Here is a 27946-nt window from a genome sequence, read left to right as displayed (position 1 = left end):
TACGAAATGTTGCAAAAGAATTTGCAAAAGGACAGAAAAAGGAGGGAATTTGAAACAAGGTGGCACAAAATCACAAAATGGAATAGAGAAACCTTTAGAATTAGATTTAAGTAATGTTAAGTTTGATGGCTTTGTAACAGTAGCAATGGAAAATTACTGAGGTGCATGATACATAGAGAAAAAAATAGAGTACAGCTAGGGAACATACTGAGAATTCTCACAAGATAAATCGTTATAGTTGACATAGTTTAAGAAAAACAGTCTAGAAGAAGAGGACACAGGGATAAGGAGTATCTGGGAACCGCAGGTGTCCAGGATGGGCTACAGTTAAACTAGCTGATAAGTAGGAGGATAGGAGGATTATTACGTCTCTGGTGATAACGAACCAATTAAACTGGTATGAGCATCTACTGTGCATGCTTCAAAGGCTGCCAGAAGTGATGAAGATTGTTGGAAGAAGTAAACGACCCTCAGAGACCACCACCACAATTCTGTACGCATGCGGGGAACTTTCTGGAAAATTATGTAATCCATACATAGCCTCATGAATATGTATGTATGCCCAGTGGCTATAAAAGGACACCTTGTGTGGCAATGGGGAGACACACGTTAGGAGGAGCTATCCCCCGTGTCTCCCAGCGCCGCAATAAAGAATATCTGCTTATCAGCTTGAAAACTTTGTTGGCAAGTTTGTTCCTGGAGTTTTCTCTGAACCAGTACCTAAACCAGGATCTGATTTAGTTTCTTGAATTGGAGGCTACTCTTCTAAGAATTAACATGGGGTGGGGAGGCAGGATTCTCTAGGCTTCAGACTAGAAGCCCAATTTACCATGGCTCCAGCTGACCCCCAGATAAGCTTCCCTGGGTGTCTAGAAGTCTAATACAGGCATTGTACTTGGATATCTGAAGGCATGCAGTACAACTCCTGTATGTGTCTTCAGTTCCACTCACAGCTAAGGCAGAATACTTCAAAAGCCTTAATTTCCCAGCTAACTCAAAAGAAGCAGTGTTCAGTTTTCCACTTAGCAAATACAAGGCTTTTTATTTCAAAAAGAAAAGATTCTGAAGTACCATCGTAAGGTACTTCAAACTGTCAGTGCCCTTCGGGACCAGACTATGTCACTGATTCTCTGACGTCCTGCATCAGAAGGGCTAATGAACTACCTGATGATACTTTCAACTTCTGAAGCAATACCGACTTAAAACATGGCTTCCCCACTACTCATTCCCAGTCTTACCCATTCTTGCCTCAGAGCAACTAGGACCTGTGTGTGTGCCTCTGCTGTTGAGCTAGAACCAGAAACTGGTCCACTTTTAAAAAAGAAAAATAAAACAAAAAGTGTTTGGTTTTTCTTCCCTAGATAGATTTAATCCCCCGTATTTGGGGCTGAGTTTACAGATCAGCCCCAAACTTTACACTCATATCTCTGCTATTTCTATTATTGCATACTGTAAGAACCATATTGTAAAACTCTGAAGAACAGAGCTTATCTGCAACTGTTAGACAAATCTGACAGCTTTCTTCTCTTCTTGTAAAGGCCATATTATGTTAAGTAAAGATCACAGTACCGACACTTCAGAAGATAAGCTACATGTTCAGAAGGCAATTCACCACACTTATTTCCAGAAAGCTGCATCATACAGAAATGTAGGTGGAAAGCAGAAGTACAACTGGGCTGTAAGAATTAAAAAGAAAATGAAACAGGTGAGCCTGAGGAGTCTCCCTCTCTGGAGACATTCAGAACCTGCCTGGACACATTCCTGTGTAACCTGCTCTAGGTGGCCCTGCCTTGGCAGGGGGGTTGGACTACATGAGCTCCAGAGATTCCTTCCAACCCTAATGATTCTGTGATTAAGAGTTTGTTACTTGATTATATGCTAACAACATAAAACATCAGCAGAGGCTACTTCTTTATTTAAGGACTCTTGATATAGCCAGGAGAAAGAAAAGTGGTCCTACTGAAAGTGTACTCTTCAAATTTTAATTTCTGGTTAATAAATTATAAAACTAATGTAGACAACCCACTGGGTCCAGGAAAAGAAAAAAGAGACTACTTTTCATATATTGCATTATTTCTCATTAAATTACTGTGTAATCATAGCAAGATTCATTAAAATTCACACTCTGATTCAGTGCATTTTCTTTTATGCTACATTAGACAACCACACACATGGAAGCATAAAATGTCAATGCTGCTGAGATACATCAGTAAGTATCTGCATATGGAAAAAACATAAATCTATGGAACAAATAACACCGTAAGGCTGAATTTCCAGTAGTCTCTGATGCTTAAAATTCCTTCAACTTTCAATAGGACTTAGGTTCGCAAGCAACTTAGTGCTACTGAAGTCCTACCAGTAACCTAACTTCAGATATGATACACCTCGAAAAAGGTGGTCTATGTTAGAATCTGCAAAAGCCTCTTCTGTGGAAGCTATTTAATATTATTTTTCCATCTGTTAAGCAGTATCTATAAAGCAAAACCACATTAAAAAGTGAGACAGACTTACATTACTGATGTAAACTCTTGATACGCTTTTGAAAGAACTCTTTAACCCAAACCAAAGTCAAATAGCAGATAACTAGATGCATTGAACACAAATGTAAACTTGCAGCTATAATAGCAAGCTATGGTTAATACTTTATTTTACTTTCACCATTCACAGTCTGCTTGGGTTAACAAAGAATTTACACTTAGCTGAAATAACCATTACCAAGTTCTGTTTCTAAAAACCACACAGAAACATTACTATTAAAAATCATGTAAATCCAGCTTTGGCCATGTGTGTGCATGGCTATTACTGATACAATAACAAATGATTAGTGGAAAAGTAAGAAGTTAGCATTGGAATTACAAGAATGCACAGAGACAGGGAAAAACATAAACTAAAGCTGTTTTCAAAGCAGAGCTTGCACAGCAATGTGTATGCTGTGCTAAACTACAAACCATCACCTGTTTCTTTAGCTTAATTAGACATTTCACAGGTGAAAAAGCAATAGAGAGCTCTAAAACAATGAAAATCTCATTTTCTCACAACTAAGGTTACCAGGAAATTTCTCTCGCTACTCAAAGGAAAGACGTAAGTATTCTAAGTTAGACATAACAATTTATCACCCGGTGGTGGAACACTGCATCTTAACCGGAACACTACAACACTACTACACCTTCAATAACCAGCTCTCTGAATTCAGAAATGCTCAATACATCTGTATCTCAGTTCAGGATGCTGACTCATACAAAACACATATGTAAACGTGGAGGATAAGCATCCACAGTCCACAGCAGAAAAATGGGTAAGAGACAACTTGCTCTTCCAGTAGTGTCTTTTCAGAACATTGTAAATAACATCTATAATCATCAGAAGGCAGTGGCAGGAGGTAGAGCAGAAAGCTGTTATAAGAAACTTCTGTTACAACCAGCGACAAAGCTGCCACTGGTGTCCCCCAGCCTTCTACCGGCACAAATTTTTAAACATCAAGAAAAGACAGACCAAAATCACATTACCAGGACATCATATATTTTGTCTATCTAAAGCTGCTAACATCATGCACTACTCCAAGAGCGTATGAAAATGTTTCAAGAGAACATTGTCATCTGTTCTACATCAACTGATTTGCATTTCAGCTTCCTGGAACAAGCCTGTCACAAAGTATTAAAAGGTTATTCTTATTAACGATTATTGTAAGTGGGCAGAATAGGCCTTTCATTAACAAATCTAGTAAATTAACTAGCTGTCTGTTGTACAAACAGAGAAGAGTCCTTATGCTAAAGGACTTAGAGACAACATGTGAATGGAGCTATAAATAGGGAAAGCACACTGACACAGACACAATATTTGTCAGTGTGGCAAAAAAAGATTTCAGGAAACAGATTTTGTCCAAAGATACAGGACAAACAGGAAAAAAAGAGAAAACATTCTTCCCCATCTCCAGCACAGAAAGTGATAATAAACTGTTCGTACATGCCCAGAAATCCCACACTCTGGTCAGTAACTCTTATCAGAGAAACCCTTTATCTCTCATAGCTCTCAATTGTGCAAGACAATATTTTTGCAAAAAAAAATATATATGCACTAACCATCTATTCTGCAGACTTTTCCAAAGAGGAAAATCAGTACAGAGAGATGAGCATCCTGGCTTCAAAACTGAGCAACCCTGACAGCACTGCTCAGCTGCTGGTGGGAGTCAGGCAGCATAACACAGGAAGGATGCAGACCTTGCTTTTCCAAACTATGCTTCCTGCTACTCTCTGGCTGTTACAGCTGGGTATGCAACAGGCCACAGTGCCCTGCTGGCTCATGTTTAATCTGTATTCCACCAGGACCCTCACATGCTTTTTTTGCAAAGGTGCTTTCTAGCCAGCTGTCCCCCAAGGTGCACTCACATATGGGGTTATTCAATCCCATCTGGAGGACTTTGCATTCACCCTTGAGATTCCTGTAAGCCTAGTTCTCCAGTTTGGCTAGACCCTCCAAAGAGCAGCTCTCCAGGGTATCCAACCATTCCCTGCAACCTGTTATCATTCAGAAACTTGCTGAGAAGGCACCCTGCCTAGGTTGTTAATCAAAACACTAAACTATTGACCATGACAGGTGCCACCAGTCATCACCTTAAGTCGGACTTCACACAACTGACGAAAACTCTTTAAGCCCAATCATCTAGCCAGTTTTCCACTCAACTCATTCACCACTACTGCAGTCCACATTTCACTCAAGCTTTGTTATATTTCCCTTTGTATTTATAAAAGGTTAGCACTACAAAGCCCAAATCTAACTGGAGATTTAATGAGCTAAGATGACAAAATAGCCTGAAGCCTTGCTATCTCAAGAGCGTCATTCTCACAGGTCCCAAGCAATTACATTTCTTTTATTTATTTTGTCACACAGTACTCACATATGAATCCGTTAGGGCAAAAATTCCCATCATCACAGCCCACTAGTTCAAAAAGTGAAAATACGTGAAGCCTTATTTGAATGTAACAAGAGATTACAATAAATCAGCCCAACTACCTGGAGCAAGTTGGGTTCTAAGCAATTGGCACAGAGTTGTAAGAAAATACAAGGAAGTATCTGCGTTAGATAAGAATTCTACTTAACTATTGTTTTACTATACTTCATAGTCCTGTGATTACAGCCACAGTGCAACTTTCAGAAGACGCTAACCACCAGAATCACGACACACAGGAACAACCTTTCTTGACCTAGACGAGAAGGAGGAAGCCACACATATAGACAAGTCTCATGTATTAGAATGAAGTGTCTGTTCTCTTTTGCTTACAATAGTAAGTTATCAAACACAAAGAAAACAAGAGTCTGCTTTAAAGGGTCAGTTACGAGAATAATATGGTTGTAACAGTGGTCTGTCAGAGGACCCTTCAGGTAAATTTGATATTGAGTGGAACTGAGTCTGCACTACTGATGGGCTTAGCTCAGCAGAGTGGTTTTGAGGGACTTTCCCCAGTGATCCTGTTTTGCTGCACACTGGTTCAATTCACTGAAAGCTTTCCATGCATATAACCTAGAAGTATCCTGGAGAAAGCTAAACCACAGGCTCTAATCTACATGTCACAGAATGTACTTCAGCCCTGGGGGGGGGGGGGGGGCCGGACAAAAAGATCTCGACCAACTATGGTATTAACAATTTCAAAATATACTCATGAAGCCAAACATCTGGTCCAGAGGATGAGATTAAATTTAGCCTGAAGTAACCCTGGAACCACACCGATGGGCATCAACACTGCTTCTAGTTAGTCATTTCTAAAGTACCAAATTAATGGTTAGTGTAAACACTGTCAGAACTGCTTCTGGCAATAGTGTCAATAAAGATACAGATTTAAGAAAACGTGCTACAGTGAGATGCAATAGCTGGCAGATTTCTTTAACTAGTTATAAACCAAGGAAAAGATGACTGGATATTGATTGGCATATGCGGGCTTCACAGAAAGGGCTTGGGAATGTGTCACAAATTCAAATGACCAAACTGATTCAGTTCATATTTAATAAAAGATTCACAAGACTGACATTTAAAAGCAGATCAGGGTAAGCACTGACAGAGCCATTGAAAGCATAAGGCAAAGCTGTTAAGAAAACCAACACTGATCAGAAGGGAATTTTGGCTGGAAATTATGATGTCTCAGATAATCACATGAGTGAGAATCTGGATGTACTCTCTAATCAACTAGTGTGTATAAAAATCAACTAAGTTTTAAAAAGGAGCTTGATCAGCTTGATGTGATTACTTGCAATAGCTGCCGTTTTATTTTACACAATTCAGAATGCTTCTAACACCATGAGACAGGCATGCTAAAATGGGCAGGCTTGAATGCACACAATCCCAAACAAACCCAGAATACAATCAGTTCTATACCTGACTTTTGGAGAGAGAAACCATGCTAAACACTACAGTATGTCAAAAACAGGAGGCTAACAATAAAGCTAAAGATTTCCTGTTCTGCTAATTCAATCCTTCACCCAAGAGCTCCTCCGGCAATGTAAATAATACATCCTGTCTCCAATAGAAACAAAGACAGTACCCTAGGAAAAATACTAGAACTTACCCAAATAGACAGAAATTATCAAACTAGTCACATTATTCACTCTTCTAAATTATTCTGCGAGCCCCCTCTCCTTCCCAACATTGCTTTCTAAGGGATCTTGCCCAGAGTTAAAGGTTTAGCTTGAAAGCAGAGGTAGTATCTACTGATGTCATTTTTCTCACTATGTCAGCATTCTACCTCTCTGAAGTTGCCCTGTGAATTTGCTGCCTTTTAAAGAGTAAGCTAAAAAGAAACATGTCAAATAGAACACTGGTAATTATACTCCTGTGCTTTGCTTCTCAACTACATTTCTGGGGAATCATTTGAACTGTAAAGTTAAGACAACCAAAACCACTTTCTTTTCTTCAAGCTGTTCTCTATTAGAGTTAACATGCTGCCATGTTAACATTCTACCCTCTCCTTCCCCACTGATTTCAGAGATTAAAAAAGGCTACAGTTTAACAGACTGTGCTTTTTCTTGAAGTAGTAAGAATTTTCAGTGTTTTCCCAGTCATCTTAACACTTCCTTAACCCTCCTTTTCCAATGAAGAGAGAAATTACAATTTTCCCTGAAGATGGGACACAGGCTGTTGCATATACTTTGACTGCAAATGGTGGCAAGCGTAACAGGTAATCACTTCTGTCAGTACCAGCTTCAGGTCAAATTCAGAGAGAAGCTAGCTTTAACAAAATATAGATAAAAACTAACAGTAACATGGCAAAAATAGAGGCCAGCTAGCTATGTTTTAAAACAGCATTTTATGCCTCTTTCTCCTGAGTAACTTCCCAATCCTACCATTTATATCACTTTTCCCCAAGACCCACCTCAGAGGGTTAGTACTAGGTGGGGGAACTAGGTACATACCAAAGCAATGAAATTTTTCAGTTACTTTACCTTCATCAATTCACTCTGTCAAAAAAAAAAACCCCAAAAAACAAAACAAGCTCAAACAAATAACCCAACCCTACCAAAACCAATACCCCCCCACATACCTCAAATTAGAACAAGGCTAAAACCAAGAATGAATTTTCTTATTACTAAAGTGTTCCTAAGCAAAGTTATTCTATGATGCTCTGGAAAAAGGAGCTATCATAAATCAACACTGATATATACTGTCTCCTGCCTGTAAATACTGACACAGCCTCAACCAGATTTATCTAAAACAAACATCCTAAGAACTACAACACTGACAGGTATTTTTACTGTAGTCTGTTAGAAGACTGACAGAAGGGCAATGTACCACGATACCGGCTGACCAATAATCTTTAATAATTCAAAAATAAACTAAAAAGAATTATTTCCTATGTGGCCATGGAAAAGGATAACTTTAGAAAGTAATCTGGCAACAATCAGGTAATATTAAATAATGTGAAAAAGCCTTCTATAGAGACCAGGTGGACTAAGAGGAGGTCAGGAGAGTCTAAGGTAGTATGCAGCTATAACTGCGGATGCACAGCACAGGGTGCGGAAAAGAGAAGCTGGTAAAGTTCTCCACTGCCAAATTGATGAATGAGTAAGTTATTGGGGGCAGCAACACTTTTTAAAGATTCAAGAGAGACACCTGTCAGATTTCAAACAAAAGGGATCACAGAAATTAAGATATGAAAGGGTAAAAGCTTCCTTCTTCAATTATGTTCTGTTACAACTTAAATTTTAGGACAAATTATTTGAGCATTTAATTCCTAGAAAGTATTTGCCTTTCCAGTAAGGACTAAAAATTTCTCCAATTACTATAACAAGTCAGTAACACATGAAGCAATGCTACATGACAATATCCATTAAGGTCTTTCCAGCATCAGCCATCCACCAAAGTTCAAAAGAACGTACTACCTACCCTCTTTGAAACAAATCCACATTGAAGAATTTGTGGAGCTCCACGGAGAATTCTACCATAGCCTGAACTTCACTCATGTTTAGGAGGATGAAGAAGTCAAAACTTGTCAGCACCTTAGTTACTGAAAACAAACAGAAACCAAACTTTTTAGAACACAAGCTGTGGATAATGCCTGTTTGGTCCTTAAAAAAGGACAACGCTATACACAATTTTGCACAGCTTCCTTAAAAACACAGGCCTGGGGATAAACAAGAATATAGGGTGTACTAAATCTTGCCCACAGTAATTTCTGTTTTTGTTGCAAAGGAATCAAATGCTATCAGAGAGTATCACAACACACCATCAGCATAATACAATCCTGGCACTTGCCGGTACCTCTACACTGCAGATTTGCTCTAGCACTTGGCTGGAAAGGGAAAATTACTTCTGACAAGGAGAAAAGAGCACAGTCTCCTTCCAGCCCTTGCAGGAGCAGAATGACTATGCAGGCAGCAGTGCCTCAACTCTGATGTGAGGACAGGGACAGCTGAATTACAGCATGACCAAACAGTACAGAGGAAGTGCATAACCAGGTCATGTAGTGCTTTAGATAGAGAGGTTCTAGAGGGAAGATCTCTAGATCCAGGCAGGATCTAGGGAGGTCAACATGCTCATTTTCAGTCAGTCTTTGTCAGTAGTAAAGTGCTAATTCTTTCTGCCTTCTTCACAGTCACAGACTGGCACCTTCCTGCTAATTTACAACTGCCTGCTGATGCTTAAATTAAAATTCTACAGACTTTACCAAGTTCTGCTGTTTTTCCTTCAACACTACCAACTAGATTAATAAAATAGGTTACACTTTCTGCAAACACTTGCCTTCAAACTCCGCAGTCCCCGCAAGCACCATCTGGATTGAAGAATAAGCTAACCAGAAGACCTAAACCAGATTATGCTCCACGCACATAAGTCCATCTTCTGGGTCTAATGCAGAAACAGCAAACAAAAACTTAGCCTGGAGCTTGAGTGGATTACAGGGTTTTTAGTTTCTAAAATTCTGAACATTTGGGTGTTTGTGAAGCAGCAGGCAGTACTACTGAGACTGAAACAAGAGTAGCTGGCAAAAAAGCACCACAGCAGTTAGCAGTCACCTGAAAGCAAAGTTACCTCTAGCCTACCAACTAAATTATCTTGGCATACAACTCAAGGTAAGATTCACCTTTCTGTACTCTAGAGAAGCCAGAAGGCTTCAAACATCATAGCACAGATCTAAGTTTTTAACTATAAACAAGAAGTTAATTCTGACCTTGGTTTAGCAGGCGAGGACTTTGCATGCCCTTTACAAAACCATGGAACAGTATGTTACTGAAGAGGAATTTTGCTTCTGAAGCTGTTATGACAATACGAAGAACTCAGATTAAGGGCCCTTACTGCAAGATCAATACTACAGCATTTAGATGATGCTACTAACTCAGCGTATCTAAAAATCCTGTCATCATTCAAATTTCAATTGAGGGATTTCAAGAGATTAAATGAGTGATGCCACAAGTTTCCTACAGCATGCAGTGTTAGGACTGCCCCTGATAACGTACAGGGCTTTGGAACAATTCCCTCTTCCCCTGCTTTGTTGACAGGACTGTGTGGAGATGTCTTCAGGGGTCTTTAAATCTAGTATCAAGAAGTTCTGCATTCTAATTTTCTGGGATTATCATAATGGATTTTCACATGTGGATCACCTACCAAATACATATGTATCTGCTTCAAATGGAACACTGACCTGACACTGAGCAGAGATGCAGAGATCCTAGACCTGCCATGAGCCTTGGCTCACTGGCTGGGCAACAAACCTTGTGCATGAAAACCTGTGATAAACTGTCCATTGCCTCAGAAAAGAGCCCACTTTATAACAGTCAGGAAAAAGCAGAAGGACTTAAACACAGGATGCTATGGGGTAGTCTCAACCTGCTTACATTTTGATGAAACTGTTTTCAAGGGAGAAAGACATCACATGCCTCTGACTCCCCAGCACAATGAGCGGCACAATGTCCCTGATTAGCCTGCCTTCACTAACAGAAGGAAAAACTGTTCCTGAAGGAGTGGATGGGCCAAGCAATCACTCCTCCAAATGCTTCAGGGTCCCACAAGCCCCCAGTAGGAAAACTCAGAACAACCCAGAACTAGTCCTGTTAGACAAGTTCAAAGGACCACTTCATGAATGAGTTAACCAGAAAAAAAACCTAGGAGAGAGCCACATCTTGCATTACTGCTAAAGGGCTGTCGAGTGACCTTGTGGTATTTCTGGTCTAACACTGTTCTAGCTGGGACCACTCCCTCCCTCTGTCAAGCTGACTTGGCATCCCCAGCCAGTCCACCAAAAACACTGCCTGGGCAGGCAACCCCTGCATACCAAACACATGTTCCAGCAAACACAGGCCTGCAGAACACAGCACTGTGTGTTTTAATCCAGGAACACAGCCCCTGCTCAACTACCAGCAGTACTGGGAAAACCATCACCCATGCCTTGCTCCAGTATCAACTGCAGAACTAGTAAGAAATACTGAGCGACAGTTCAGACAGTGCATCCAGAAGCAATGCTGCATGCCACTACTGCAGGTACCCAGGACTGCAGCCCATCAGCTGACCTTTGAGGATGGCTTTTTCTTCACAAAGCATGAACCTGTTCCACATGCATCTTAAACTGGGTGAAGGGGAGCATTTACTGCCCTGGGCTAACATAAACCAAATCAGTACTTTTCTGTCAAGGTCTTTCATATCAATGCAAAGGAGAACAGTGCTCTCTGAAGTATATAATAGAAAGTGTTACGCAATGATTAAACATTTTTAAGGAGAAACTGAAAGCAAACAAAAAAGTTAAACACATGTAGAAGTATTGATTTGTATAGATTCATTAAAATTTACAGTTAAACTTCAATGACATTAAATCCTCACGACTCATTTTCATACTTAATGAGCTTACCGTTGTATTTTAAAGCATATAATTAGCATTCAGAAACCAAGCTACTGAACTGCACATTTGTCCTGTCTGCATGTAAGAAGCAGAAGACTCCTTCAGCAGATCTCTACATATGAACAACAGAGGTTAATGCAGCATATAAACATGTATCAGAAGATGAAAATGAGAAGAAAATCCTAATATACAAGTTAGAACAAGGGTGTGTGTGTGTGTGTGTGTGATAACTTTTGGCAGTTACTTAACATATAAAATCAACAGCATTTCAATACTCAGAAATATTTAATCACTGAGACTGAACATCTCCAATAGTTCAAATGTCAGTTAAAGCCACCTGATTCTATACTGAGGGGCAAAAACTCTGCTTTCCTTTACACTTCTGGGGGTTTATTTATTTTCTTAACTTGGAAAACCTCCTACATATCCAAGCCAGGTCATGTTGTCCCTACACTAGCTCACCACTTCTTTAGTTATCCAAACTAACCTCTTCTAAGACAACAATACAAAATGGATCATAGGATATCAGATTTTAAAAGACTATCAGAAGGAAAAAATGTTTCTTGATTCTGTTTTTTTTATTTGATAATTTTAGTGATACTTCACAGCAGCTGCATCAGAGCAGCTAAAAGTGCAATGAAAAGACGGATGTAAGTTTACAGAAACCTCCTAAACCAGCTTTGTTCTCAGAGAAATACTTGTGTAACAGTGCCATTGACCTGTTGGGAACTGCCAGACAATGCAAAGAAACAAACCCACAGTACATTCAAAAAATCTCTTACCTCCACTGGTAAATGCTCCATTTCAGTATGTTAATTAACCCGTCTTCCAGTTCTTCGCTATTGCTGTCAAAAACATACTGCTTGAACTAAAAAACAAACAAACAGAACATTTTACTAAGAGCAGTATCTCTAGAGCTTTTCAGTACTCATGCTCTTCATTCTCTTTTCCTGCATCCTAGTAACAGGCCTATCATGTCCTCTCCAGTAACTATACAGGTATAAAGGAGTTACTATACATGTATAGCACCTACCACCATTCTCCAATCTGCCCTCAGCTCCTGCACTGCAGTTCTCAGCTTTCTGCATATGTAGCAGTCTGACACCTATTTTTTTCAAAATAAAGTGAAAAAAAATACAACTTCTTGTGCAGCCAATGCTCTGGCAAAGCTGACACTGCCATGCTCAGACAAACTACCCTCATCTCCACCAAGGAATTCTAAAATACAGCTCCCAGAGAACTCTTGCACTCCCCCAGTCACCCATACCCTGAGCCACCCATACAAGTCTATGTGGCTGGATGGGTTACATCCAAGAGCACTGAAGGAGCTGGCAGAGGAGCTCAACAGGCTACTCTCCATCATCTATCAGCAGTCCTGGTCTAATGGGCAGGTCCCAGAGGACTAGAGGTTGGCCAATATGACACCTTTCGACAGGAAGGGCAGGGAGGAGGAGCCTGGAAACTACAGGCCTGTCAGCCTGATCCCCGTGCCAGGGAAGATCATGAAGCAGATCATCCTGAGTGTGATCACACAGCACATGCAGGAAAACCAGGGGATCAGGCCCAGTCAGCACAGATTCGTGAAGGGCAGGTCCTGCCTGACCAACCTGACCTCCTTCTATGATATGGCAACCCACCTGGTTGATGAAGGAAAGGCTATGGACATTGTGTATTTGGACTTAAGTAAAGCATTTGACAAGCTGTCTGGGAGTGCTGAAGGACAGGAAGGCTCTGCAGAGGAATCTGGCCAGGCTGGATTGATGGGCTGTGGCCAACGGTATGAGGTTCAACAAGGCAAAGCACTGGGTCCTGCACTTGGCTCACAACAACCCCATGCAACGCTACAGGCTTAGGGAAGAGTGGCTGGAAAGCTGCTCAGGGGAAAAGGACCTGGGGGTGCTGACTGATGGCTGCTGAACATGGACCAGCTTGTGCCCAGGCAGCAAAGAAGGCCAATGGCATCCTGGCCTGTATCAGCAATAGTGTGGCCAGCAGGACCAGGGCAGTGATCATCCCCCTGTACTCAGCAATGGTGAGGCCACGCTTCGAATCCAGTATTCAATTTTGGGCCCCTCACTACAAGAGAGACATTGAGGGAGAGGGTCCAGAGAAGGGCAACAAAGCTGGTGAAGGGTCTGGAGAATGTGCCTTGCGAAGAACGGCTGAGGGAACCGAGGTGTTTAGTCTGGGAAAGAGAAGGCTCATGGGGGACCTTACTGATCTCTACAACTACCTGAAAGGAGGTTTTAGTGAGGTGGGTGTCGGTCTCTTCTCTCAAGTAACAAGTGACAGGACAAGAGGTAATGGCCTCAAACTGCACCAGGGGAGGTTTAGACTGGATATTAGGAAAAAAATCTTCACAGAGAGGGTGATCAGGCATTGGAACAGGCTCCCCAGGAAAGTGGTGGAATCACTACTCCTGGAAATGTTCAGAAACTGTGTAGATGAGGCTCTTACTGACATGGTTTAGTTGCAGTCTTGGCAGTCCTGGTGCTATGCTTGGACCTGACAATCTTAAAAGTCTTTTCCAACCTAGTAGATTCTATAACCTCCAGAGTGTCTCTCAGCTCACCAGCAGCAACGCAGTGATGAGGAGGTAGGAGGATATTCTGGCCTGAGTATTTAAACACAACTCATGCCCCCACGCAGTCTATATAGCTGCCAGGGAGGAGACAAATTACAGTAGGTCAGGTGAAATTCTGCGGGTAAAATTTCATTTCCTTTCTACTCAGGCGATGAAATTCAAGAGACAAGGGGGAGAGCTCTAAGACCAAGAACTCACTTTCTCAGAGCAAACATTACAGGTAGACCAACACCACCTAACGTTCTGAAACTCTCCTTGAAACTCCTGCTAAACCACTACCTTAGAACCGTTTGTTAAGAATCAGTCTATCTCCCCAGTATTCTTAAACCATTAGGGTATTTAAAAAATACCCTGAAAAACAACCAAAGTCTCCCTTTTTTTCCCTGATGACCCTCAGATGTTGGACAGAAAGAAAAGAGAATGCTTAGTTAGCCCTTCTTAGAGAAATTTTGCATCCTTTTCTGTAAGTTTCAGAGAATTACAAACACAAAATCTATCACAGCTTGTGCAGGCAAGCCACGAAACTGAACTGGCTTTGCCTTAGCTTCAGAGAGAAGGTGACAGAGCAAGTGGAGCATAAAAAAATACATTATCTGGGATTTTTAAAAATAGAAGTCACTAGTGCATGTGATGTGTGATACTGCATCTTTGGTACCACAAATTATCAATAACGCCCTAGTAATATCCTGATACCATAATGCGGTATCAAAATGGCACCGACATTCATTCCATTTGTTTAACAATGCAATACAGTCTGTGTCACACCAGTTCTCTTTTAAAAAAGACTAAGTACCTTTTTAAAAGAAAAATAGAGAAAGCATGCAAAATTCTGAGTATTTGAACTTGTTCCAGCCTTAGTTTTAATATTTATATTTAGTAGAAGTCAAAAGCAAAAATACAGAATCCTATAAATGAAAATACAGAATGTTTGTTTTCCCTCAGTCTTCTTCTAGCTGCTCATTTAACACAGTCTGCAGACCATTTTTTCTTGTAGGTTGCTGTCCTCTTCTTTAGACCCAGAGACCTGGCACCTACCAACACAAATTCAGCCACCATCCACCTCTGTGCCAATGACTCATAGGTTTGTCCCTCCACCTGAGAACTGTCTTCACTTCCAATTTTAGCTGTTTCTCGGACACAGCCTTCAGTTGAAACTCAGGCCAAAACAGAGTTCTTGACCTGACCTGCAAGGCTAACAGCTACTTTCTGAGCACTCACAATGGCACTATCTGACTGTAAACCTAGACAGTATTTTTCATTTAGTTTTCTCTTGGTTCTCACAGACTTTGGCAAGACTATACCCAAGACCTGCCAAGTTTTTCTGCATGTGATTAGAAATATATTCCACCTATCCATATAGCTAAAACTCACCCAAGCTAGTATCGTCTTTTGTTTAAGTTACTGTGCGGCTGAAAAAGCATAATTCACTGCATGCATTAGTTCAGCATGGTGCTGGCAAAGAACCAGCCTGTTATTTTGATCATTTCACCTCTATCTCTGCATCCCCTGCAGAGACAGCCTGGACTACTGCATCAAGCATAACTGTCTTGTTCTCCTTTGAAATCCTTTCATAGCTGTGCAGCACCAGGTATCACAGCATTCTGGTTGTAGAGCTCTCCAGCATTACAAATAAACCCTGGTTCTCCATAATTAAAAAGGTTAAGGGGTAGAAAAGAAATACTAATTAAATTCTGGATTGCAAAAACAGTGTTGTAAAACAAGGAAACAAACAAACTTAAATTGGAATACCCAGGATACCTTCTTCAATTGATTATCCCAATTTTAAAAAGCAACGTGACCACAACCCAGAAAAAGACAAAAGAACAGACTACTTTATATCTGGAATTATTAATTACATTCTTTTTAAACCTTCACAGTTATAAATAATTATATGCATGTAAATAACCACAGTTACTTAAATATGGTTAAACGATGACCTAATTTCATGGGCTCAGGGCAAAACTCAACTATTATAATTTTCTTCTTGCCTGGTTCTCTAAGCCTAATATTACTTCCCAGACAGCCACTACAAGATTCGATTCACCATTTCTAACTAACCTAATGCAAGGCATCTATGACATTTTAATGGGCTAGATAAACAACCAGCTTAATAAAGCATTAAAACTCAAATTTTCCTACTTTTGCTTTAAATTTAGCACCAATAACTGGTCGTCTATGCAGCATACTGGTAAAAACAACACACTCACTACTTTAAGCTGTTAACTTGATTATTCCCACTGAGCATGACTGTCATTAATATGTTCCATTTATTTCTTTTTTTCTCCCCTATTAATAGATCCTGTATGTCATTCAATAATTCATCTTGAACATTTATTAGCCTTATTCCCTTCTACCCTAGCACTGGTCTTTGTCTGTCTGACAAGCGACATGTTACTTCTAAGTTTCTTCATTAAAAAGTTTAACATGAAAAGTTCCGTGAGCAGCACAGTTAAAAGCTTGCTTTCTTCCTCATGTGTCATTCACCCTTGGCCACAATAATCCCCTACCTTTCATGGGCCCATGACTAGGCAAAAAAAAACCACTTATCCTGCAGGTGTGATGAAGCTATATCCACAGCAGCTGGCCAGCTGCTGCAAAACAGACCTCGTATTAGCTGACCTGCGTATTTTAACCCCCAGTATGGGCACTAAGTTCTGTGTTTTCTCTCTTCAGCCACCAATTTACACTAGACAAAAACCCCATCATCTTCAAGATCCCACCTCCTCTTCCACATTAGCCTGAATTGAGCAACAGTTTCAACAGCAAGTTGCGAAGCAAGAGGAAACAGAAAATGACCAAACCAAACTGCATGCTTTATTTGCCTTCGACAAAGCCTTCCCCTAAAAAGAAAACCCACATTTTAAAAGCTATGATTAGAAGGTAACGTAATAACTGGCACAAATGTGACTGCCTTTGAGTGAAAACCACAAAAATGCAGCATTTTGATGAAAAGCAAATGCACTACTACCAAGGAGAGTGGACAGCGTAAATCAGCAGTTAAGCTGTCCATTCACTACCAAGCCACCTTAACAACAGTGATGAAAGATAAAATACCTGTAACTAAAGCAGAAGTGATGTAACTAGAAATATATCTGCAAATCAACTAATTGCTTACATTTTGCTTATAATTTTCAATTTATGTAATCAAACTATCTTTTCCTAATGATCTATTCTGAAAAGTCTTCTGAATTTACATTAAAAAATGTAATGATCTTTAGTAAACTAAAAGGAAAATAAATTTCAAGGTGCAGTATGTTGGCTTAAAGAACAAATTGCATAGCTTAATACATTCACCTCATAATCTCAGCAATTTATGAAAGGTGTGCTAGGTAAGAATTAGTAAAGTAGGAAAGGAAAGCTTACTAAAATAATTTTAATTCTGCCCAACTGAATAGGTTCTTCATAAAATATTAAGACTCTTAGTATACTTAAATATACTTCATTTTCCTACTTATACAAAGTAAGAATGCAGTATCTCTTTGAATTCCATGTCCCAAGCAATGACATCAAATGAAAAATAACTCTCAAATGGATGGATGAACTTGGCATTAAAACGTCTGCAATGACTGTCATTAAAGTGCCATATTCTGTGAATCAGAACAGTGTCCAAAAGAAAATTGTTACAACTTCTCTCCCGCCTCAAGTGAAATTACTGCAAAATAAATAGTCTAATTTCAACAAAAATAAAAAATAAATCTAACTGTACACTCAGATTATTTTTAATATATAATAATTCTATATTATTGTCCTCTGTAAATAGAACAGCACAATTTACAGAGTTGAGTTCCAATACCTGCTCCGAGGTTATGATTTGACAAGACAGTAAAAACAGTTCAGACTTGACAGGTTGATTTTGTCTTTATGCCAAATAGTTACTGTCTTTCCTCCTACAGTAGGCATTAAGTCAGCACAAATGATATATAGTGTACTCTTATTAAGAAACATGATAGTTTGCCCACCTCATCAAAGTTACATTAGCAGATACCCTGATAGTAAATCTGATGCAGCATCAGCAGTCACAAAACCACTTCTTTAGTAGTTCCTACACTAGTAGCACCTGTGGTGATAGGCTGGATGGGCCAAGATGGAAAAATAGTGACTCCCTTAGGACTTCTATGCAGATTAAAGTTAATTTAGAAACCCATGGGAGTCCTGTATCAAAGCCTATTTTATTTTACAACACCTAATGTTACAAACCTAATACAAAGTCAGCTGATTTGGGGTTGGCTTTACAGTACAACATCTTTAGAAACATAATCCTTTATTTCATGCTTTTCCCTGTGGTTTGCCTTCCAGTTTCCTACCATTTTCACAAAACAATTCAAGACAAGCATTATAGCAAATAAATTTCAGTTAAAAGTTTGATTCTTTGATTTCCAGTGCAAAAGAAAAAATCTAAAACCTATGAAAATACAGAACACTGATTTCACTTTCTCATAATTTCTGTCCACTGCCACTCCCCAGAGAAATGTCACAGATTATTTTTTTCTTCCTTTGTTCATGATTTTCTGACCACAGGTCTTCTAAGACCCTCCCTGCAACTCTTCTTGTCCACAAAGCATGCATTAATTTTAAAGTCAAATCTGTATTAGTCTAGTACAAAGCACAATTTAGTTATGGTTGTATGATACAAGCATAAAGCTGAAGGACATTTAAGCAGACTGCCGTTGCAAGCAATGACCTAACATGGACACAGGAAAGTATTTCAGAATGCGCATTAAAGCTTTTCAAGAACATATTGCATCAAATACCTACATGTCAGTTTGGTGCAAGACTTGAAGCTCCTGCTGCTTGCTTATCTTCATACTGACCAGGTGAGAAAGAGCTACACTTTTCTCTGTCAACCTCAGGCAGCACCTCCAGCAAATTATTCCTTGCTCATCTCCAAATCTAAAAGCATCAAGTTGAAAAATTTCTAGCTTTATAAGTTTACTTTGCTATTACCAAAACCAGTCAAGCACCAGATTTTAGTGCTCTATCCTTGATGTCCCTCACCTTCTTTTCTACCCTTGAAGCCCAGAGCAAACCAGATCTGACCCAACAGCTATTAGGAAAAACAAACAGTACAACAAAACCAACCAACCAAGAACACACACCCCCCAACCCAAAAATAAAATTAAATCACTCTCTGCTTTCCTTCATTGCTTTAGAAGAGAAGGGACTAAACACAGTACTTTATGTGCTTTTGTGCTTTTTGATGGACAAATGATCAGCAAAAGAAGTTTCTGAAGAAACAAGAGTCAAGTAAAGAAGGCTGACCAGTAGCAGTGGACAACTGTGATAGCAGCTTGAACAAACTGAGCACAGCTCAGCATATATGCTATATGAAGAATGGATGTCAGTAAGCACATTATATATTATTAGCAGCAAAGTCTTCAAAGGATTTCCCTCTGCCACCCTTGGAGACTTGCTCCCACCCACCCCACGAACAGTCATCTCTATAACTGTGCTGGCAGCTGGGGCAGGCAAAAAGCCTGCCACCATCACAAGAAACCTTTACGGGTATTTTGGAGGTTACCCTGTGAATTTTTGGAGTTGGTTTGTTTGTTTTCAATTTAAACCGCAACATTTCACTGATTTAAAGCAGTACAGCCTCCACAAACAGCTTCACTGATACCTCTGAAAGACTAAGCCAATATTAATATCTAACTCTGAAGAAGTGAGCAAAGGCATAGCAAGAATTTCAGCCAGCTTTAGCCATGAAACTACACAAAGTCTTCCACACCATCAACAGCTTCAGAAGTTCCTTCCCCAGATGCTCATTCCCGTCTTCACAGCACCAGCTCATCGCCCCTGCAACACTGCCAACACAGTTCTCGTGGGGCAGCATATTAAAATGAATTCGTTACCATTTTAGAATACTCTATTTTTTGCAGGGCTTGATCAGATCACTTCCTTATCCTGTTTCAGAGCACAGTTCCACACACAGCAGCACAACACAGCAATGGGGAAGGGAAGGTGAGCAGCAGCACAACACAGTGGATCCTCTGATCAGCCATCCCCCAAGCATGCCCATCTCCTTAGCCCATGGCTTCGGTGCAGCAAAGCAGTTTAAGTGGCAGGGTGAGAGAAACTCCCCTTCTCACAGACTTTCCTCAGTTAAAATACCCTCCATTTCTTCCTTATATTTACTTTTGCAAGTTGAAAGGGGAAGGAGACAGTACTCCTCCCCCTCAGGGAAAGGCATAGTCCCAGAGCCCAAGTGCCAGCCCAGTCTAACCTTTCCCCTGTTCAGGAGGGCTTGTCCTGTCCCCTCCTTACAGCTCAGCTTCCCAGGGATGCAACCGCTCACGTGGGAACCCGCCCTGGCAACCCGGTCAGGGATGTTTCTTTCCTGAAGGAGGTATGGGAGGCTGGAAAGCCAAGTGGCTTCCAGCAGCTCTCTGCCCCAACAGGCCCAGAAAGATGCTCTTCTCACAGTTACCAACCGACAGATCGGTGTTGGGGGACAGGAACTATTTTTCCTAAAGGAGGGCTCTTCCACTCCCTGTCGTGGAGGAAGAGAGACGCAGGGCTGGTGCTGCTTTCCCTCTCACTATGGTGCCAAAATAGAAGTTGCTTAGAGTCGCCATTAGACAGGTATAATAGCCTTATCAAATTCAAGTTTTGCTTTTGTTTATTCTGTGGCTTGAAGGCTTTGTGCCCCTCTGTCAGATAAACTCTGTGTGGCATTTAACTGGCAGAACAAGGCTGCTGCATGAGAAACCACTGAGTAACTGACACAAACCTAAAATGGCATAGCTCTGTTTCTGAAACTACACATTCAAAACAGAAGTCTAATGATCACCTTCAGTAGCTTCAATGGGAATACTTGAAAGGTTACATCAAAACAGAGCAGTAAACTGATTTCTGAATTAGCTTGAACTGTCACCAATAATATATAAAAATTTTTGACAATGTTTTATATGGGACAGGCTTTGTTCACTCCTTTTCTCCTACTGTTTCCTTGTCATATTTAGTCAGAAATTCTTGTACTAACGTTTGGTTACCATTAAATCCCTTATATGCTACTTTCAAACTTGCTACAAGCAAAAAAAAACCTATTAAATACAACATAACACATCCAGTGGAAAAAGACCCAACAACCAAGAACCAAAGTCATCAGAGGCTTTTCCGTACCCTGCCAATAGTGTAGCTGGTTTGTTTTCAAACAGGTCCTAGCTCCCTATCTTAGAAGGACAAACTGACAGCTGACCATACCAGCCAGTCATGAAAATTCATCCTTCCACCTAAACTCTTCTCAGCTTTTACACCTTTTATGAGTTAAAAGGCAGGTACATAACTTTTAGAGCCGGTAGTCACCAACCCAAATCCAGACCAAACATCTGTAGCATTAGCTGGCATTCAGATTTATTTCAGAGCCATTCAAATGTACTTTCCACAGAAAAGGTCATCTCTTAAGTAAAATTAACAGCAGGTGAAACTCAGTAGCTCAGAGCTTCTGCCATAGCAGCAAGGGCTTTCATTAGGAAGAGAAGTCCAGCCTGACAGAATGGACGTGAACTTGGAAATCCAATTCTTGAGGTATAGTATTGACCCTAACTGTTAAAAGGTTTTTTCCTCAATGCCGTTTTACATGTAAAGCAGCAAAATACAGATAGTTTTCTACTATCTATGCATCACTGTTTTGGCACTTAAAATACTCTCAGTATCTTGGCACATTTTGATCTGAATTATTTCACTGAGATAAAAGGTTTAAGGTCAGAGGTGGACAAAACCATTGGCCCTAGAATTATCCAATAGCTGGTATAACCTCAGAGTTTGCCCAGAAAACTCAGAAAAACTTTTTTAAAAAATATATTTATAGAAACATAACATTTGTAGACAACTAGATGGACCACATATATAGGCAGGCAAGCAATATATACTGTAATTAAAAAGCACTAGATATGCAAATACCTCTACTACTAAAAGACAGTAACATTAATAACACAAGATGGATTTTTTTTTTACATGGAAATATACAATCATTATGCAGAGAAACTGTCAGGTGACAACTGAACTGACAGCCTGGGAAGAAAGTGCAGTTTCTTGAATACTTCCTAAACCAGCAGAAGAGCAAATACTATTACATTTCTCTTGCAAGTTTGAATAGAAAAAAGATAAATGATAAACTGCAAGCCATTTTTATATGAAAATTTAATGAGAAACCTTACTTATTAACTTTAGAAAATCATCTAAAGCATAAAGAGAAGTCAGTTTATTTTATAGCTAGAAAGTATGATAAGCTTATCATAGCTTGACATCCTGTACCCAATAGGTAATGAATGATCTACACCTTTATCACTAACAGTGATAGATTCATGAAGTTACAGCACATGAACAAGCTTGTGACTATACTAAGCAGAGCTAGATGTGAAAAACAAGCCAGTTTATTATTTCAGTATGTCAGAAGTGAAGTGTAGAGGCTTCCTGCACAACAGATGAATGCTGCAGAGTTCTTAATTATAAGAATTTGACGGTATGGTATGCGCAGGTTTGTGATTTATTTTATAAATGAGATTCAGGAGACTATTCAGCACGTATATATACATACATAATTATACAGTATTACAGGTAACAAATTCATAATTTTTCATGTGAAAATTAAAAGTAGTAAAAAGTAACTTTTCAATTTTCCTGATACAAGCCATGTACTTCAGAAATGGGGAAATCTAAAATTTGGTTTTAGTAAGAAATATTGGTAAGGGGAACTTTTTATCTTATTTCCAATAAAACTGCTTGCAAAATACAAAGTTCAAGATTCTTAGTACTGAAAATGTTTCCAATTCCAAAACCTCTACAGAAAAATCCATTTAAAAAAAAAAAAAAAAAAGAAGAAGATAGCACTGGAACCATCTAACAAAAACCAGAACTGATTTCCTTTCAGTCTGCTTTAGCATTTGCAACTTTTGTTCCGCTTGTAAGTTGCACTGTGAGGTTTCATTCTGTTCCTTATTTCTCTGCCTGTTCTTTCCAAGAATAGTGCTGTCACCAATTTCCTGCTTGAAGTAAACACAGTTGGCTCACCTGACTTATCCCTGACCCCAGACTACATCAAACTTATTTCCCCCCTTTCAGATTTTTTTTTCTTGTACACTCTCTGTTGTATACTCGTTACTTCAAATGTTCCATGTATTGTTCTTTGAGGAAAACAATTTGTACAACAGACTTCTACAAATATCAGTGACACTGCATTACCAACATACCAACTGCTTTTACTGGAAATGAATGCATAAATATTTAACTTCTATGTTCATACTTCTACAGCTATGTAGTTTTCCATACACAAGACTTCAGGAGATGTATACTATGAATGAAAGTGATCAAAAGGTGCCTGGTAGAACACTAGAGCAAGCCAAAATTAGCAGATGCTTAACAAAAAGGCACATGTCTTGCCAGACAGAAAACACACGGTGCATGAATGCTGGCAAAATGTAAGGACATACTTTAGTGGTTTGCCTAGCTGTGGCTGAAAAACACAGAAGTAGCATTTATTCAGAAACATAGTCTGGTCCGAGCAAGCTCACAGGGACAGGAAACAGTGGCTTTTACGTGGATTTAACCAGTCAAGCCGTGTCTCACTCCTGATCTAAAACAGCAAGATTGTGACTTGAAAGTTCCTATATAGGATCCTATATCCTACATACAAAGCATTTGAAGGTTGCTATATAAACAAACTTCTAATTAAAAAAAAAAAATAGAAAAAAAAAATAAAAATCACATTTTCCAAGCTGCTTCACCATGTGGGAAAATAAATGCAAGATTAAATAATTTGTAATTCAAGAAACTCTTTAAGTTAAGCTCATAGTTTAGCCAAAAGAGAAATTGAATGTGCTGGTACTTCACACAGGTACTTAGTTTGGCTACAAGCTCCCTGAGCCCAGGGCTTGGCAGAGGGACCTGACATACAACAGCAGGCTGGCAAAACAAATACCCATCAGGAACAATTGCTGGTCAGTGCACAGATGCTACTCATCTATCCTGTCCTGAAAACAATTAAAGCGCTAGTGAGACTGTATTTTTCCATATGGAGGAAAAGGGTGCAACCTTCCACCTTAGTTAACAAGAGGGTATATTCTGCCAAGCCTATCCCACAGTCTGCAGGGATGGGGGCTGAGAAAGAAGGAAAGGATTTCAAGACAGAAAACACAAAGCATCATTATGCTTTGAAGAAGAAGAAAGTAGGGGTGAGAAGCACTGGTCCACACCAATAACTTCAGACACTGAAACAAGATCAACAGCACAAGAATTGTCAACCATTTATTATAATTCTCACACTGAGGTCCATTTTTGAAACCAGTTTAGCTTTCACATTTGTTCAGGACAGCACCCAGGCCCAGAAAGGGACGCGGACACCAGTACTCAGCACTGCATTAAGAAACATTCAGGTGCTGCCTCCTAGGCTGGTACAGACAGCTAGGTTCTCTTGAAAGAAATAACACTGCAAGAGTCAGAGCTTAGGCAGGACTCTCGTATCTTCACCTGCAGCAGCTCAAAACCTTGTCACTCAGTAATCTGCCTCATCCTTCTGCCAGAACTTGCTTTCCTATATAGCTGCACAGCCAGCCAGATTGTTGTGGCATACATATCCCATTCTAATCACAATGAAGTCCACCAGGACATGTCAGTCTTCCTCAGTGGAGAGCTGAGTAGCAAAATCAACAGGGGGAGCTAGAGAGAGCAATGGATCTCAACTGTCACATTTCTCCCTGCTTGGGAACTGCGTTCACTGTGTGGGATAAAAATGCAAAAACCAACTCCAGAACTGGGCTTTGGAACTCTGGTACTTCCAAGGGAAACATTAAAACCAAAAAAAAGGAGAGTGCCAGGTAACAGTTTCAGATCCATTACTGGGGATTCACTGGCTTTCAGAAGAGACACCTGCTCTTCTGAAACCTGAGCAGAACCAATGCTGTTATTTTTGAGGTTTTGCTGAACTAAGTTCTATAGCAATGGAATTAAACTGAACCAACAAATGTGTTGTCTGACACATTTTCCAAAGAAGTTTTGAAAACACATTTCGGCTTCTGTGTGCATTTTACTATTATTGATTACTGTGCATGCCAAATGCTAACTGGGCCAGTTGTACCAACTGTAATCTGAAGTGAAGGTTAACAGATCAATTTTCTTGATAAGTGTTAATTCAAGAACAAAACTAGTACTTTCACATATTATATCAGTCAATTCTTACCAGGTTTGTAGGATTGTATTTAATATAAGGGAAATCTAAAGCCTTCCAAAGAATTAGCTCAAATGACATAAAAATCTGATTTTTATTGATTACTGGAAAAAAATAGGAATGGATTTACACTGCTTAAAGGGAAAAATAAAAAAAACAGCAAAGAAAAAAAAGGAGAAAAAGGCAGGGAAAGGAAAACAAGTTGGTCCATCCAACGAAACCATTGACTAAGATTTACAGCTGTGCTCTGACACACCAAATCCAGGTAACTCAGACTGTGACTACTAACAGTCATATGGAAGAAAGAGAGCAAGATGATTCTGTGTTTCATTCACGCAAAGTATTCACAAAGATACAGCCAGAGCCTGGATTATTGTTCATTTGCTACAAAACACCATTTTCAATTCTAATGCTCAATGAATTGTTGACTGAAATAATTAAAACTATGCTGAAGTACCTGATTTGCTCCTCCACAAACCCAGCATTCCTACATCCTGAAAAAAAGACATAAATTGCCAGCAGAACACAATTTTACTGAACTAGGTTTGGACGGGGACAGTTATCCTTTAGCAAGGGCCAAGCAGCTTTTTCTTCACAATCAAAACGCGAAGACAGACATATTTTAGGGATGAAAATGTAACACATTCCCTTCCAAAGTAATAAAGATCACACCCAGTAGCATTCCCTGCTTGGAGTCCAGCAAACAAGAAAAAAAGTGTACGTGGGTTTTAGCTCAGGCTTTTCCCATACATAAAACAACAGTAAGCTAACTGCCTGAAATCTCTGTAAAACAAAGGAAACCCTAGTAGAAGAAAACAGACGTTTATGGGCACTTTCTTGACAAAATGGAAGACTTCAAAGATAAGTTTGTTTACCTTTCAATGAGAAGAACCCACTGCAAGAACATAAACGGGAAGTTGGCTTAAAAACTTCAGCACCAACGACCTCTTTAAAGTATCAACATGACTGTAAATTCCCCCCAATTATAATTTTTTGACGTTATGCTATGAAATTTCTCTTCGAAGTGGCATGTCTGCAGCACATAATCATTAAATAAAGTTTTCAAGTAAGTTCTATTTTGCTTAAAGCAACACCAAACAGAAAGAAAAGCTTATCCACGAGGCCGCTTACACATCACGCAAATTCTGCCGTTAGCGTCCGGAGGGTATTTCACCCCTACAGACGGTAACAGTCGTCGCGAGCATCTGCTGAGAGCACGCACCGCGTAGCTGCGGCGCCCAGCCTCACACATACATTGCCCTGCCGCACACCCCGCAGCGCACAGCCGCTGCTCCGAGGGGAGAAACAGGATTTTCCTTGGCTCGGCTCGGTTCGGAGTGGGCCCGCAGAGCCACGGCGGGTAGCAGCGGCCGCTGGTGGGGGGGGAGGAGAGGCGGCAGTACCGCCCTCCAAGCACCAGGAAATAGCCGGCAGCTATTCCTAAGGTCGGCCAGCAACTTTCCACACCGCACGAAGAAACGACATTAAAATATATAAATAAATGGAAACCCACGCAAACACCGTTTCAAACGCTGGCAGAATCCGGCATTTCTTAGGAAGGCAAGGAGGGAGAAAGCAGCAACGCCTCCATGTGCCCCCAGCACCGCGGCCGGTACTCGAGCAGCACTTCACGGAGAGGACTGCGTGGACGTTATTTCTGACCTATTTTCGGCTCCGCCTCACAGCGATAAACAATCAACAACGGCCACACGGTGCCCGGGCGGAAACTTCCCCCGACACAAGCCACTCCCGGCGGCCACATGCTGCCCCCCCGCTCGGGGGGACGCCGCAGCAGGCGAGGGGCCAGAGGGGACAAGGCGGGGGGCGGCGTCATTCCCTGCCCCACGGCTGAAGTGGTATAGCCCCCGGACGGCCGCCAGCCCCCCGCTCCGCCTCGCCGCTCCCCCCTTTGCCAGGCTGGGCTGCGGAGAAGCTCTCGGAGTTTTGCTGCAGGCAGCGGGGTCAGCCTGACACAAACAAGTCTGCCGACAGCCATGCCCGCGGCGGGCACAGGCCGGTCACGGAGGGGTGCGTTTGGCGCCCGCCGGCCCCCAACGCAGCCCCACGGGAAGGGCCAGGACGCGCGCCCGCCGGGCGTCCCATCCCGCCCTGCCCCTCGCCCTCAGGGCCCCCGTGCCTTCTCGCCGCTCCCCCAGCACCGACCTGGGACACAAAAGAGTGGCCGCCGCTGCCCGCCGATCGCCCGCCGCCTCCTCCTCGCCCGCGGTCCCTTCGGAGTCCAGGCCGCGGCAGCACCGGGATGGCGTAGCGCAGGCATCCGACGCCAGCGCCTGCTGCTCCCGCGGCAGGCCGTGCCGCCGGCGCCCGCTCTGCACTGGGCGGGGAGTGGCGTGGGGAGGGGGGAGCCGCTAGGCGCCGGCCGCGAGCAGCTTCCTGCTCCCCGGCGCTGAGGGGCGGCGGGTGCGGGAGCCTGCCGGGTGCTGCAGCTTCGCAGCTGCCGCCGGGGGGCTGCGCTCCACGTTAGGCAGAGGCCGGCAGCTGCGGCGAATCCCGCGGCAGCCGCATCCCCGGCTTCTGCGCCGGGCGTTCCGCGCCGCCTGCGGCTCTTGAGGGGTTGCCCGCGCGGCTCCCGCGGCCGGTGCTGGCAGCCGGAGCCCCGGCTCGCTGCGCCGCTGCCTCCGGCTCGGCCTCGTGCTCCCCCTGCTGCCCCACCGGGCCGCGGCTCGGGCTCCTCCTGCGGCTCCGCGGGGCCGGACTGGGGCGGCCCCGGAGGGGAAAAGCAGGCAGCTCTCGGAGTGGCTGCCGGGCATGGCCGGGAGGGTCGTAACTCACAGAGGGCTGGCCCCTGGCTGCTCTTCCACCGTAGCTCCGTTCCCCCAGAGCCCTCTTCATGGCGCGTACTGGAAGGCGGAGGAGGTCTCTCTC

The 27946-nt window shown here is 41.6% G+C and overlaps 1 protein-coding gene across 4 annotated transcripts in view; it reads right to left on the bottom strand.

Moving 5' to 3' along the window:
• The window catches only part of FAM135A (family with sequence similarity 135 member A), a 94702-nt gene extending 66985 nt beyond the window's left edge, over positions 1-27717 (bottom strand). For 2 of the 4 annotated variants that reach the window (XM_062608150.1, XM_062608152.1), the window contains exons 1-3: positions 27224-27714; positions 12098-12183; positions 8372-8492 (exon numbers count right to left, since the gene is read on the bottom strand). In XM_062608150.1, coding sequence (XP_062464134.1) covers positions 8372-8448 — 77 coding nt within the window. In that variant the 5' untranslated portion in view covers positions 8449-8492; positions 12098-12183; positions 27224-27714. Of the gene's footprint in view, positions 1-8371; positions 8493-12097; positions 12184-26573; positions 26674-27223 lie in introns of those variants that run through there. The other 2 variants (XM_062608155.1, XM_062608151.1) reach the window with 2 other exon arrangements.
• Positions 27718-27946: the final 229 nt, after the last annotated feature.

The sequence above is a fragment of the Pezoporus occidentalis genome, unplaced genomic scaffold (assembly GCF_034315485.1).
Source record: "Pezoporus occidentalis ecotype Australia unplaced genomic scaffold, CSIRO_AGI_Poc_V1 ctg13, whole genome shotgun sequence".
Classification (NCBI taxonomy): domain Eukaryota; kingdom Metazoa; phylum Chordata; class Aves; order Psittaciformes; family Psittacidae; genus Pezoporus; species Pezoporus occidentalis.
The sequence above is the reverse complement of the archived record's forward strand: the minus strand, read 5'-3'. Positions and strand labels throughout refer to the sequence as shown.